Genomic DNA, 14,887 nt, shown 5'->3' with positions numbered 1-14,887 from the left:
TATTCACCTTAAAGAAGAGACACTGAGTCACAGAGAGGCACTACAAAAAATATTACTAAAATATTTAATGCATTTGGACAAAGTCCTTCTTCTGATGAGGAAAATGAAGACACATTCACACAAGCACAACTAACACACACACACACACACACACACACACACACACACACACACACACGGCCACTGTGTCACAAATTTGTCTAAAAGCTTTGATATTTTAGTAGCCTTTTTCATTGTGCCTGTCTGCAACTCAATGCTTCCTCTATGTAGTGAGTAGAATCTATCCTTTCCATCTTACATGTGTGGGGTTTTGCAGGTAATAAACAGCGGTAGCACCATCACGAGGAAAAGTTAAAGAAAAAGCTCAGTTCTGCCTACTTTGCACTTATAAGTCTCTCTAACTGTGTCGACCTGCAGAAGGGATTGCAAACATACTCTTATTCCACACAATAATGTTCTGGGGACATGCAGCTACCTGTGATGAAGTATTTATTCTACAGAGGTTTGCAGTATAAACATTAAGTAAAGTTGATAAGCAAACATCTTGTACCAGCATCTTCAGGGACATTGGGATTCTCATGCTTACATGCCTGACACATTTAGTCCCTAAGGGGAAATTTTCTATTCTGGCATATTAGTTTAATACAAATGGCCAGTAGCAAATACGGCATTCTCAGGTAATTTATCTTGTATTCTCATATTTATGTTTGTGTTTATTCCTTTTGAAGTTATTAATTTTCAACTAACACTATTAGGATTAATTAAATATTCTCTAAAGTGAAATGTTGTTTATTGTATTTCATTTACAGAATCACAACAATTTGGAATTTCATGCAGGCATGTTCCTACTTTGTTAAAACTGTGTGAATCCTTGGTAGCTGGGGGTTGGGTGGAATGATGTACGGACACCTTGGCAAAGAATTCCACACTTTATTGCAACTATTATACACTGAATGGATACAAAACATGTTACTGTGATTACCTACCACACAAAAAACAAATGGTAACTAATGAAAAAAGATCATATTTTTGGTTACAGATAAAACATGTTCATAGCTGCTGCAGCCAATATGTTGGACAGAGTCAATCCTGAAGATCAATGCCATCAAAGAGCATACCCCCCTCCCCCTTACCAATGCAGAGCACCGCATAGGTGAGGGGTGGGGTGGGGGAGGTGGCCTGCTGTTGACTGCTGCATGTAGTCCCGTAGAAATGATGAGGGGCTGAAGGAATCTGCCACAGAAGGAGTGGGGAAAGTCACCATCTGCGATATGTGTGATATGTGGACATCTCTCCAGTCCTGGTGTTGAAGCTGTCGTGTAGGTCTGACGATCCACACAGGAAGTGTTGGGTATGGGAGAGGTTGACATAAGAGGGGTGGAAAGATCTTCATCCTGCTCTTCTGTTAGGATACAAGCAGGTTTGAGATGGCGGACAGATACTGTTGTGGGTTTGTCTTTCAGTAGTATAGAAAATGTTTGTTCCCCCACTGGAGTACTTTGTACGGGCCCATGTATGGTTGCTACAGTCAGTTGCAGACTGCATCATCACCAAGCATTACACGAGAGCAATCGCTTAGCCTCTTGTTGACCAAGATAGGTCATAGCCGTTGCGTGTGAGGCAAGAATGTGAGTGTTGTTAATGTAGTGTTGGATGTTCTGTACAAGCAAACGTAGTTCTGCTTGCGTTAATGGTGGGGAAGATAAGGGAAAGTCCGCTGGGAGAGTAAACCATTTGCCATATAGTGCCTCTGCAAGCAACAACTTCAGGGCATCTTTGCATGCTGCCCAGGTGCCTAGCAGAACTCAGGGTAGAGCAGTTGACCATTGTGTATTGTGGCACATTAAAGCGGCCTTCAATGTCCAATGCCATCTTCCCACTAACCTGTTGCTCTGTGGGTGGTAGGCCACGGTGTGAAATCATTGAAAGCTGCACAGTTTGCACAGCTCAGCAAAGAGGAGGGATTCCAATTGTTGCTCCTCACTGTATGGTATAAATAGGAGGAAACTGAAATGGAAAATCTAGATGTTAATGAAAGTCCTTGCCTCTGTTTCAGTTGTTACATCATCTAAAGGGATTGCTTCTACCCTATGGGTCATGCGATCAATGGGCGATGGAATGTATTTATATCCTTTGGCCTCAGGTAAGGGCCAGCTAGGTCCACGTGCACATGCTGGAAATGTCCTTTCAGTACAGGAAATATGCCTTGTGGGTGGAGTGTGTGCTGTCCATTCCTGCTACACTGGCATGGAACACAGGTCCTCGCTTATTTTCTGCAGTCTTCTGTGATCCCAGCCAAAAAAGAGATTTGGTAATAAACATCATGGTGGGGTGAACTGCAGGGTGTGACAGGTTGTGAAGTTGTTAAACATTAATTCCCTAAATAGCATGGAGATCAATGGGCGTGATCTGCTATGTGAAGAGTCACACCATAGTTTGACACTAGAGTTGGGTAACTTTATTTGTTCAAGTCACAGGCCAGTGTTGGGGTCACCTTTTAGAGTTCATGTAAATGATTGTCTTTTCCTTGTGCATTCACTGGACCCTCAGCTCCTTGCTGTAGGACAGTGTTGATGGCAGTGTCACTAGCGTCAGTACTGGTCAACCGGTCGGCTATTGGAGAGGGGTGGTCTAGGCTCATGGTTCTCTGTACAGACTGTTTTATTACACAAATGAGTACAATCTCAGAAAAAACTGGATGATTTATTCAAGAGAAAAAGCTTCACAAATTGAGCCAATCAATAACGTATTGGTCCACCTCTGGTCCTTATGAAGCTGGTATTCAGCTTGGCATTAATAGATAGAGCTATTGGAAGTTCTCCTGCAAGATATTGTGCCAAATTCTGACTAAATGGTGCATTAGACCCTCAAAGTCCCAAGCTGGTTAGAGGACCCTGCCCATAATCTTACAGATGTTCTCAACTGGAGAGAGATCTGACAACCTTAATGACCAAGACAGGGTTCGGCAAGCACAAAGACAAGTAGTAGAAACTCTCACCATGTGTGGGCAGGTGTTATCTTGCTGAAATGTAAGCCCAGGGTGGCTTGCTATAAAGAGCAACAAAACGCACATAGAATATCATCCACTTACTGCTGCGCTGTAAGGATGCTGCGGGAAACAACCAAAGGGGTCCTGCTATGAAAAGAAATGACACCCCAGACCACCACTCCTGGTTGTCGGACCATATGGCGGGCAATGGGTTGGTGTCCCACTGTAGTCCAGGGCATCTACAGACATATCTTTGCTGGCCATCTGGGCTCTGTTCACAATGGGACTCGTCACTGAAGACAATTCTACTACAGTCAATGAGAGTCTGGGCTCATCCACAGCATCCTTACAGCGCAGCACTACTTCAACGATATTCCATACCCTGTTTTGTTGCCATTCGGGACAAGCAAATCTGGGCTTGTATTTCAGCAAGATAACGTCCGTCCACAAATGGCGAGAGTTTCTACTGCTTGTCTTCATGTTTGCCAAACCCTACCTTGGCAGGCAAGATTGTCAGATCTCTCCACAATTGAGAACATCTGGAGCATTCTAGACAGGTTCCTCCAGCCAGCTTGGGGTTATGACAATCTAATACACCAATTGGACAGAATTTGGCATGACATTCCTCAGGAAGACATCCAACAACTCCGTAAATCAATACCAAGCCGAATAAATGCATTCATAAGGGCCACAGATGGAACAAACTGTTATTGACTTACTTGATTTGTGAAGCCCTTTCTCTTGAATAAATCATCAATGTTTTCTGTGATTGTAACTATCTGTTTGTCTGTACATGTACATTGAATCTACTGATTTCTGTCCATTTGGTTAATTCCTTTGTGGTGTGTCTTTCTTTTGTGTTAGGGTGTGTCTGGAACGCTTGTAACATCTCTTCCAACCATGGACAGTTCGGCTGCCCGTAGTGTTGTTTGCGGAAAGGGAGTTAGTGAGGGGTGCCTTGATTTTGGTTGCCCATGGAGTGTAGTGCCAGTAGAAATGCATCATTCCTACAAATCTGCATAGCTCCTTGTAGTAGGTCGTAGGCCTGGGAGTGAGCTGTATGAATTCAGTGCTCTCTTCTGTTGGCCTGATCCGCGGTGATGAAATCGAATGTCCTAGGAAAGTTACAATCTGCTGATCCAAGTGGTCTTCTTCAATACTGATAATAACAGCTAGCTGTTCTAAGGTATGGACAGCCTGTCAGATGTGGTCTTCATGCTCTTTGGGCATAGCAGAGAATAACAGTATGTTTTTCACATACGGGAAACAGAACTGAATTTGTGTACAGCTGAGATGATGAATATCTGCCATGTTTGAGCTGCATTTTTTAATCTGAATTGCATGAACAGATATTAAAATAACCCGGAGGGGATGATAATGGCAGTTTTAGAAACATCTTCAGCAACCCTTGGTATTTGCAAATACGCATTTCAGCACTCTACGATGCTGCAGATCGTTGTGCTTGATAACAAGTGTGTTAAGTCCTGTATATCAGGTGCCGGGCAGTGCTCGGGGATTGTCCGAATGTTGAGTACCCTATAGTCCCTGCACATCCAGAATATACCGCTTTTTGTGTGGGCCATATGTATTGGTGAAGCCCAGGTCCAAGGGCTGTTTGAAGGGTTGATAATGGCCATCTCAAGCAACTCACCAACTGTGGCTTTGTCAGGAGTGTCCCTCTGTCATTTCAATTCTGTGTACAGTCACCAACAAGAACGAACGTGTTTGTAATAATTTTTTTATTGCACAAACACTTGCTGCACTGTCACCAGTTGGATCCTGTGTAACATTTACCAAAGAAAGGTGTTTGCTGATGGTGACTGGGCAATGTTCATGAAGACTCAAGCAGATTGAAGCGATGTCGGGCATAAGTTGCAGTCTAGCCTCCGCTAGCTGGTTGTGACACTTGTACAGTAACCTGTGATGGGATGCGTTATTCTCTTGTAGTGCGAGGTGCTCATTCCTGGCTTCAATGTACGGATGATCAGTTGCTGTCAGCTGATTCCTGGTGGAGGACCATAGCAGATGGAGCCTTGTGTCCCAATGAAACGTAGGTGTCCTTGTGCTGTGATGTAGCTGATATATGTGGTCGTCTGATAGTACCCTCAATGGCGATATTATTTGATCCACAGAGCAGTAGCCCTTCCTGAAAATCTGGGTGTAGATGGAACTGGCATAGGAAATCGGCCCCAGTCAGTAGTTCATTCACGTTGGTGTGTAGGAATGTCCACGTGAAGTTTTGGTCACCTCCGAGGTCTTGTCCACTGCAATATCAATGTTGTGGGTGACAATTCCATAAGTTGTGATAATCAATCCATTTGCCACTCATAGTGTAAGTGCAGAGTCAGGGCCACGATGTTGGTATCCAGAATCGTATAATTTTGGACCCCAAGCCAACAAAAAGTGGTGTTTGGTGTGATGATCTCACCCACAGAGCAGGAAGCTGTTGTGGAGGGGTGGGTGGGGCGAACTGGTTTGATTTGCCAGGTACAGTGAGTGATGAACTTGGGTAATGGTGTGGCCTCTGATGCCTAGTGAAGGTTGTGGGAGGTATTTGGATGTTGGCAGGGCTGGGAACACTTGCGTGCGGTGGTGCCAAAGTGGGCATGAAACCAGAGCCACTATGCGATCTGTTGGGTGTTTTTCATATCCTGCAGTGTAGGTGGTATCACACCATCTGTTACCATCAGCTATGCGAGGTGTGGCACAGTCGGGTGGGCTCAATGACATGCTGTGGTGGCAATGGGTGTCATAGGGTAGGTATGCAGGATAGAAGGGCAAAATGACTGCCAATGCTCTGAACATGGCGTGTCAGGGAACCTCTGGTGAGTTGGGTGCTGCTCAGTGGTGGCCTGACAAAGAGGGGGGCAAGATGGCCATTGTTGTTCCGTGCTTGGCATACTGGATAACTTGAGGAGGGATCAGTGTCATTCAGTAGCAATCTGTCATCTCTGTGGGCAACAAGGCTGCCAACAATATGTAGTGCCATGGCTATGGGTAGTGAGGGTTGCCATTATGCAAAGTGTGTACGCGATCTGCCAACTGTAATTTATATTCCAGTGAGAGTCCTGCACTGCATATTACCACAGCTTAGATCTCATGTGGCAATTTGCTCAACCATGGTGCACTGACCAATGCTGAGTCTAACTACTGAATTGTAAACGGTCAGTACATAATAATCTTTAACATGGTTAATAAGGTAGTTGGGTATGCCAAATTATGTAACTTCAACATTGAAGCCTTTGTACATGGTGGTACTGAAAATAATGAAGTAGTTCAGCACCAATCTGGATATTGTAATATTAATTGTTAAAGGTACTCATGGCGTGATATCCAACACTCATAGCTTCTACATTTTAGAAAACAATTTGTTTAAAATGTGCCTTCGTTCTCTGATGACTCTGATGTCACATGTGGAATTGCTTGTATTGATATTTTTTTCATTGTAATTAATATATAGTGTAAATGCTAATGATATCTAAGTTTGCTCACGTTGGCGTAATGTTATTTAAGGGACCACGGCTGTGACTGCACAGTTATGCAGTTTGAGTCCAGTTCAGTTTCAGGTATGACTTTGCTCAATTCATCACAGGTAGGTATGTATGTATGTATGTTTGTTAATGAAAAGTTACAAATAAATCACAAGATTTAAGAAAGAATAATGGTTGTAGAAAAGTCACTAATTAAGTCACAAGTATGCACGAACACTCCAAGAGATTCATACCTACGCTTTCTGCTGCAAATGAATAAAATATGTTAAATTCATTATTAATAACAGACAGCTTCAACTGGGCAAGTATAAATTTTTCAACCACATGTTCCTACTCAAAAAGACTTCATCTAGTTTCTTGCAAATACTTGAATTCAATATAGAGTAACACATGTTAGTATGTGTCATAATTTGTTATCAGTATGCAGATCATTAAAGAAGGGCTTCTGGCTGTTAATGCATAGCTCGACTCATTCTAAACTCTCCTTCATTATGGGATTATCAGAACTGTGTGAATGAAGTCATGATTCAACTGAAGCAAATTCATTATCATGGATACCTACCCTATGGGAGAGCGATATGTCACATGGAGCTCAGTTTGGACAGAAGCCTTTTGGAGATGGATGTTGATATCCATGAAAGTAGCTCAGTATTTGGATAATGTCAGTTAAGAAAAATTGTTGCAATGTTGAATGTAGTTGAGTTCTTCGACATCACAACTCCAAACGACAAAGATACACCATAATCAATAAATCTGTAGCAAGGCAGCAGATGCAATTTCCAGTAATTAAGGAACACCTCTTCTATTTAGCCATTATAATGTTGGCACAGAGAAGATCCCCATGATTTATTTACAGGTCTTGTGCTCATCGAAAAAGAAGTTATTACATATCATTTATAATGTATTTTGGTTCACTGGAAAAGAAATGAAAACTATTCACTGAAGTACCAGTACTAAAATTGTGTTAAGAAATCAGAACAAGATTGCACAAAACTTACCTGTCCATCAATCATATATGATATCATCATAATTTGATCACTGCTGGCATCAGGAAACTTAAGTGGAAGTTTAGTTGTTTCAATGTCAAACGCCAAGACAATGGCATCAGGCCGCTCAATGATATCATCTCGTTTCTTTATTATTGGTGGTTCAGTGCCTCTACTCTGCACTGAGTACCACGAGCCACAGAAGATCTTGTTATCAAGTGACACTCTTATGTGGTATGGTACATCATATTCCCTAATAAAAAAGACAACTGAACATAAAGATGGAGACTCAAAATGGAATTATAAAATAAATTCTGCATGAGAGTACAAGCTGGATTTAATATTAAAATGTGAAGATACAAATTTTTTATTTGGCTACTATTGTCTTATCTTAAAAAGTTTATAAAAGACAGAAAAGAAGAAAAAATTGTTAGACTCTTAACTCAACTTACCCCCACCACTTCCCTTCTCCAGTTCCAACAAATCCATAAGATGTGACAGTAAAGAAATTGCATTGCTGCTTGAGGAATAAGCTAAGTTGTGGAAATACATGGAACTTGTAAATTGTGAGAATAGCAAAAGCAATATGAGCTGGACTATCTGATACAGACATCACCTGTACTACAGCAAGAGCAAGTGTAAAAGTTAAGCTAGCAAATTATTGTTTGTATGTGTTCAGTCATTGTTTGTGATTATCACTTATTTCTGATGTTCATGTACACCAATCATTTAGTAAATGCTAAAATATCTATTTTATTTGAACAATGAGATATAAGCTGTCTTCAGAGAAAGCATGTAGTATTATTTCATAGGATGTCTTGGCACATCCATCACTTACAAAACTGAAATTATCCCAATCAAATGTAGGATCATTAAAGACTTTCCCAACTACGACAATAAGATTGGGGAACATACATACTTGTGAGTTGAGATTCCCTTTAAAGCTTTCATTTACATAAGTCTGGTGGTCAATAAAAAGACCCAGTCATAAGTTTAAGCTAATCCTCCATAATAGGTCTTGCCCGAGGAGTCTTAAACGGAGCTTGAATTATATCTTGGTGGATTCGACATTGACTACTGAGGCAGATACACCACATCTATTTTCCATTTGCCCATCCTTTTGATGTACAGGAGGTACATAAAGTTCAGGAACACTTTCAATTATTTATTGCACAAGAACCAAACATTGTACAAATATCATACATATGTCATTTTGAAGAGAAACCCTGAAAGTTTTTTTCACGTATACCGCCACAGCGTAGTTTGGTAATTTGCCGATAGCCAGCACTAGTGGCAAACACGGTGAGTTCAGGTGCCAAGCAAGTTTTCTGTGTGTTGAAGTTCGAAAAAAAAAGTGTGTTACAGCTGTTCAACAGATGTTTAGAACAAAGTATGGTAAGAAGCCACCAACAAGGAAGGCCACTTACCACTGGCACAACAAATTCATTACAAGGGCTTGCTTTCGCCCGGTAAAGAGAAGCGGACGTCCCAGTGTGAGTGAAGTGAATGTGGAGCACGTACGAGAGACAATCATAAGGAGTCCAAAGAAATCAGTGCATTGTGCATCCCGTGAAATCGAAATGGCTCCAATGGTAGTGTGGAAAGTCCTGCTACAGAAGCTGTCTATGAAGTCAATCAAACTGGAGCTAGTGCAGAAGCTCAATGACGATGAAAAAGACAATTGTTTTGAGTTTTGTTTGCAGTTGCAACTACTGAATGAGGCTGGGAATGGCATTGTTGATCACGTAATTTTTAACAACGAAGCCCCACATTAATGCACTGAATTTGAGAGTGATTCCCCAAAGGTAAATGTTTTTTGTGCTTTGTCACGTCGAAAACTGTACAGGCCATTTCTCTTCGCTGAGAGCACTGTCACTGGATATTCCTACTTGGACATGTTGCAGCAAAGGCTGATGCCTCAAACACAATCAGATTCTCCATTCATCTTTCATGTCCATTATAATTATCCGGGCTGTTATGCCATGGTCAGTTGATGAATTCTGTGTCAATTCCCAACGTTTCGTCCCCGTCTGCAGAGGACATCTTCATCTTCAAGGGGGTCTGTAGCTTGATGGAAGGTCCAACACACCCACTGGCTCGCTACTGACTGAGTCAGTAGTGAGCCAGTGGGTGAGTTGGACCTTCCATCGAGCTACAGACCTCCTTGAAGATGTCCTCCACAGATGGGGACGAAACGTTGGGAATTGACACAGAATTCATCAACCGAACACGGCATAACAGCCCGGGTAATTATAATGGACATGACATTTCCGGCCGTGAAAGTCTACATTTTAGTATCATTTATCTTTCAGCATGATGGGGCTCCACCCCATTTTCATCATGAAGCATGTGGGTACCTGAACACGGAGCTGCCGCATCGATGGATCAGCCATGCTACAGAAGGGGACAGCTGTTTCATGAAATGGCCTCCCCAATCACCAGATCTCACTCCGTGTGACTTTTTTTCTGTGGAGACACATTAAAGATCTGGTGTATGTACTGCCTCTACCACGTGATGTAGCAGAGCTCCAAGAGAGAATACTGCCACAGTCAACAATATCAACAATACCATGCTGAGACTAGTATGGCAAGAATTTGATGACAATATATTGATGTCTGCCGGGTCACTCATGGTTTGCATATCGAATGTTGGTAAAAAAAACTTTCAGAGTTTCACTTCAAAATGCAATATGTATGACATCTGTACAAATTTAGCTCTTGTGCAATAAATAATTGAAAGTGTTCCTGGACTTTATGTACACTCTGTACACTTAGATCTACCCCAAAGATATCATTGCTGCCAATTTTTGGTTTTAGCTAGCTTTCTGTCCCTAGAAAACTCTCCATTAAGTTTAGACCAAGATTATCAAATTCAAAAGCTGGCATGGGCCATATAACCAATTTTCACATTTAGGTAGAAAAAAAAAGAAAAGAAAAAAAAAGCATGGGGGGAGGCCTTCAACTTCAGTTTTCATACTAATGTAAATTTACTAAGAAAAATACATTACAACACATAACTAATGAATATGACCCTGACAAGCAAGATATAGCTCCATCTCTACTTGCTTTCTTAATTAATACTGGGCACCCTTTCACCAAGCATCTACAATACTACACATGTTTGAACGCTGTTGACACCAGTTGAAAACGTCATATCACCAACACTGCCAACTTGTAATGATATGTGTCGAGCAGACCTACATAGCAAACCAATACAGCTACATCATCAGATTGTGCTGACAAAGACATGGTCAAGATCAGTCTATTGCTTTTGCCTGAATCCCCAGCAGCGAACTTTTCAGTTTTTTAAAGCAAACACTATTGCCCCATTGGCCTGACAGCAGTGCATTCTGAAGGAAGGAGTCTGCAAAACACCCAACTGGAATCTTCTCCTATACTCTTTGAGTCTGTCGTATAGTAGTCGCCTACCAAAACATTCACTGCTGTAGCTGAGTCAGCATTAAGTTGATTCCCAACAGTTGCATTGGGCTTGGCGGGCCTACCTCAACCAATAACGCAATACAATTTTGTAAATGCCTCTATGGCAACACATCAGTGTTGTCACAACTCTGTACATGGCTGACATTTTCACCTGCATCCATTAGTGTTTCACGACTATGAGCTAGCAACAGCCCTGCAAGGTGATAGGAATCTTCTTACACCAACTCAACTATTGTCAGGTTTTGTATGCCAGTCATAAGGTGACTCAGCATTTACATATCACTAGACTGGTGCAGCATATTGCACATATAATTTTTTTAAGAGCCATTTGCAGCCTGTGGGCTGTGAGTTTGACACTATTGGTCTGGATAATAGCTGCAGGAGACACCAAAATGTTAGTACATGAGCCAAAGAGTCTTCAAATGTCAGCACATTTGTGATGAAGTCTCCGAGTTTAATGTACTTTTAATTAAGTTTTATTGCTTTTTAGGAGTGCTTCAAACAATGGGGCAACATTGTGAATTCGTCTTTACTCTGTAGTTCATTAATCCCACCCCAATTTTTCTGATCATTATTGCATACTACATACTCCTCTATCTTTATTCTGTTCACTTAATGACCACCTGTCTGGAAGTTGCCCATTTCACTATGCAAGCTATTTCATCTTGGGATTTCTCCTACCAAGACAGTGATGCCTTGGATGTCAGTTCTTCAAAGTATCAAGGACAATACTTCATAATACTAATATACTAATTTATTGTTATATTTCACTGCAATTACATATTAAAGCATAAAAAAACCTTCATTACCTTATGTCCATAATACTCTCCAGGTGATCAGTAGCAGTACGCTTAGTTGCAACATCTATACCTTCCTTGTTTGCCAGAGCATTGCTCAACATTTCTGAGTAGACTGTACGTCCTTTGTGCCGTTCACGATTTTTACGAACAGCAGCCAGAAGATCTTTACGAACTTTCATTAAGTCAGTAATGCTTACAAATGAAAGTTTCAGGTATTTTTGTTGAAGGCCAATTAAATGGTTTGGCTGCTCACACAGAGAAAAAAAAAGTTTATTAATATTCAAAAGTATTATTATCCATTCTCTTTTGTCATCAACAACATGAACACAACACTTCACTTACGTGCACTCATTCTCATTACAGTCACACTTAGCGCATAGCTCTCACATATTGCAGTGAGTGCTAATAAAGAAAGCCTTTGCGAACACCTGGAGGATAATCCAGCCAGCAATACCACACAGCATTTACATTTTTTACAGCACGTAATACATATCTTTCCTGCAGTTTAATATTACAAGCAAAACATGGCTACAATTCTATGAAATACGTCTGAACCGTACATCAAGTACAATAACCAATAAAATGCTCCTAACCACTACTCAACAAATACACAAATGTTCAGTGTTTCACAAATTACAAAAGAAATATCTGTTTTAAAAATGCTTTGGCAATGTAGAACACAGTTGTTATTAGGTACATATACAGTGGTCCATAAAGGAGTTACCCTACCTCCAGCACAATGAATTATGGGAAAGCAGTCCTTACCTGGGTCAGTAACTAATGCTTCATATGAAAACATCTCATAGCTTGAATACCTTATTCATAAACTATGACCTGGTGTCAAGTGGATTACGCGATCGACCTCAGTCTTCTCCAGATACCTACCCCTCACCCACCTCTACCCTGCTCCAAGAACTGCACTTCAAGTCATCCTACACCACACCCACTTCCCATTATCTCCCCCACCCAATCCACTCCTTCACATCATTGTGTACTACACTAGATCACTTGGTGGTGTAATGCCCATATGACATTCCTAATTCACTGTACCCACTACCTCTCTCTCTCATCCATCAGCTCCCATTTCCTATCCCCCCCTCCCCCCCCCCCCTCCTTTCTCTCAACGATGCACACATTCTATATGGATTGAAAAGGAATTCACCCAAAAGCTATGTAAGTTCTCAGTGGCTTGTTTTGACAACTCAATGCCTCTACTATTCAGTAAGTTATTACTTTTAAATCTTTAATTATATATACAGGGTGGTTCCTTGATAATGTTACAAATGTTCAGGGATGATGGAGAAGGGTAAATGTATTAATTTGAGGTAAGGGGCCCCAGTCTGGAAACAACCAAGTCAAAGTTATCAGTGAAAATCGTTCTGATACCTCTGTCAGAGAAATACATGTAATAGTGCTTTTGTTTCTCAGATTGTTGGGCAGACAATTTTAACAGGTGACAGTATGGACCAAAACAAGAAGAAACATACAGTAAACATGGACTCTAAAATGCATACCTTAAGAGCTATGAGCAGTTGTTCATATTTGGTACAATGAAACGTCTCTCCTACTGAACTAGTGCCCAAAGCTATGAAGGTATGCATTTTAGAGACCATGCTTACTGAAGGTTTTGTTTATTGTTTTGGTCCATACTACCATCTCTACAACTTTCCTACCCTACAGACTTATCAACAAGCTAACCGATATAAGCATTCCACTGTCAGAGGTATCGGAATGATTTTTGCTTATAACTTTTGACTTAGTCATTTCCGGACCAGGGTCCCTTACCTCAAATTGATAAATTTATCCTTCTCCATCATTAATGAAAGTTTATAACATCATCACAGACTCATCCTGTATATGCCACAGCATGCATGAAACTTCTTCAGAACAATGAAATTACAAGAAGTTTTCATAGCTTTAAGCTGGGAACACAAACAAGACATACATGTTAATGAACCATATTCATTTTACTAATGACATTACACTGATCAGAAAAAACATAATGATAAGCACTTTAATAGTGTGTTGATTCATCTTTGGAACACATTATAGCAACTATTCTGCCTGATATGGATTCAGCAAGTCCTTGGCAGGTTTCTGGAGGCATGTGGCACAAGATGTCTATGCACAGGCCACATAATTCCCGTAATTTATAGGTCAGTTGGTTGATGACATGGAGTTGATGCCCAATAGTGTCCCTTTGGACTCGGAGGCAAATTTGAAGGCCAAGACACCAACATGAGTTTGCTATCATATTCCTCAAACCACAGTAGCATCATTCTGGCCTTGTGACATGCATAGTGATCCTGTTGGAAGATGCCATAGCCATCAGACACAATCTCAACATGAAGAGATGCAGGTAGTCTACAACAATGTTCATGTAGTCTACAGGTGTCACAGCATCTTCAATTACTGCAATAGGTCCCACGGAAGCCCAGGCAAAAGTCTCCCACAGAATAACACTGCACACACATGCCTGCATCCATGGCATGGTGGATGTTTCAAGCACCCATTCACCTGGATGTCAGCTATTAGGACACAGTGACTCGTCTGGTGCAACAAAAAGCATGATTCACCTTACGAGACATGTTTCTATTGATGCATGGTCCAATACTGATAATACTGAGTCACCACACTCATAATTGAGAAAGTCATGGGGTCAAAATGGGAATATATATTAATTGTCTGTAGTGGAGCTCCATGTTCAACAATGTGCAATGAACCATGTGCTCCAGAATATATGCCTGCACCAGCTGTGTACTCTGTTCTCAGATTTTCCACAGATTGCCATCTGTCCTGCTTTACAATGGGCAAGCCACCTACCTCTACATTCTGTAATGAAGCATGTACATTCAATATCTTGTCGTCTATTCGTGGTTTCACTGTCCTTCAATCACTTTCCATCAATGCTCATGACATCAGCAAGCAAACAGCTGACAAGCTTCACTGTTTCTGAAGTTCTTTCCCAGGTGCTGGACTGTAATGGTTTCCCTTTGTCAAAGGATTTCCCCATTCATGCCCTGTACAGTTGTTAGGATGATTCCCCATTCATTTCTGGTCCACTTATATACTTTCTTTACTGTATCACATGCCTACACGGCCACCAGGCAGGATTTTGTCTCACAGTGGGCTGTGGTCATAGTGTTTTGACTCACGAGTATATACACCTGCCCTCCAGGG

General features: G+C 41.3%; 1 protein-coding gene across 1 annotated transcript in view; it reads right to left on the bottom strand.

The window, feature by feature from the left end:
- Nucleotides 1-14,887, bottom strand: part of LOC124612707 (DNA polymerase epsilon catalytic subunit 1) — a 313,866-nt gene that overhangs the window by 287,598 nt on the left and 11,381 nt on the right. Inside the window, exons 4-5 of the mRNA XM_047141058.1 lie at nucleotides 11,717-11,952; nucleotides 7,479-7,719 (exon numbers count right to left, since the gene is read on the bottom strand). Of these exons, the coding sequence (XP_046997014.1) occupies nucleotides 7,479-7,719; nucleotides 11,717-11,952 (477 nt within the window). The remainder of the gene's footprint in view (nucleotides 1-7,478; nucleotides 7,720-11,716; nucleotides 11,953-14,887) is intronic.

This window comes from Schistocerca americana, chromosome 4 (assembly GCF_021461395.2).
Source record: "Schistocerca americana isolate TAMUIC-IGC-003095 chromosome 4, iqSchAmer2.1, whole genome shotgun sequence".
In the NCBI taxonomy this organism is placed as follows: domain Eukaryota; kingdom Metazoa; phylum Arthropoda; class Insecta; order Orthoptera; family Acrididae; genus Schistocerca; species Schistocerca americana.
This window is presented reverse-complemented; position numbering and strand designations above follow the sequence as displayed.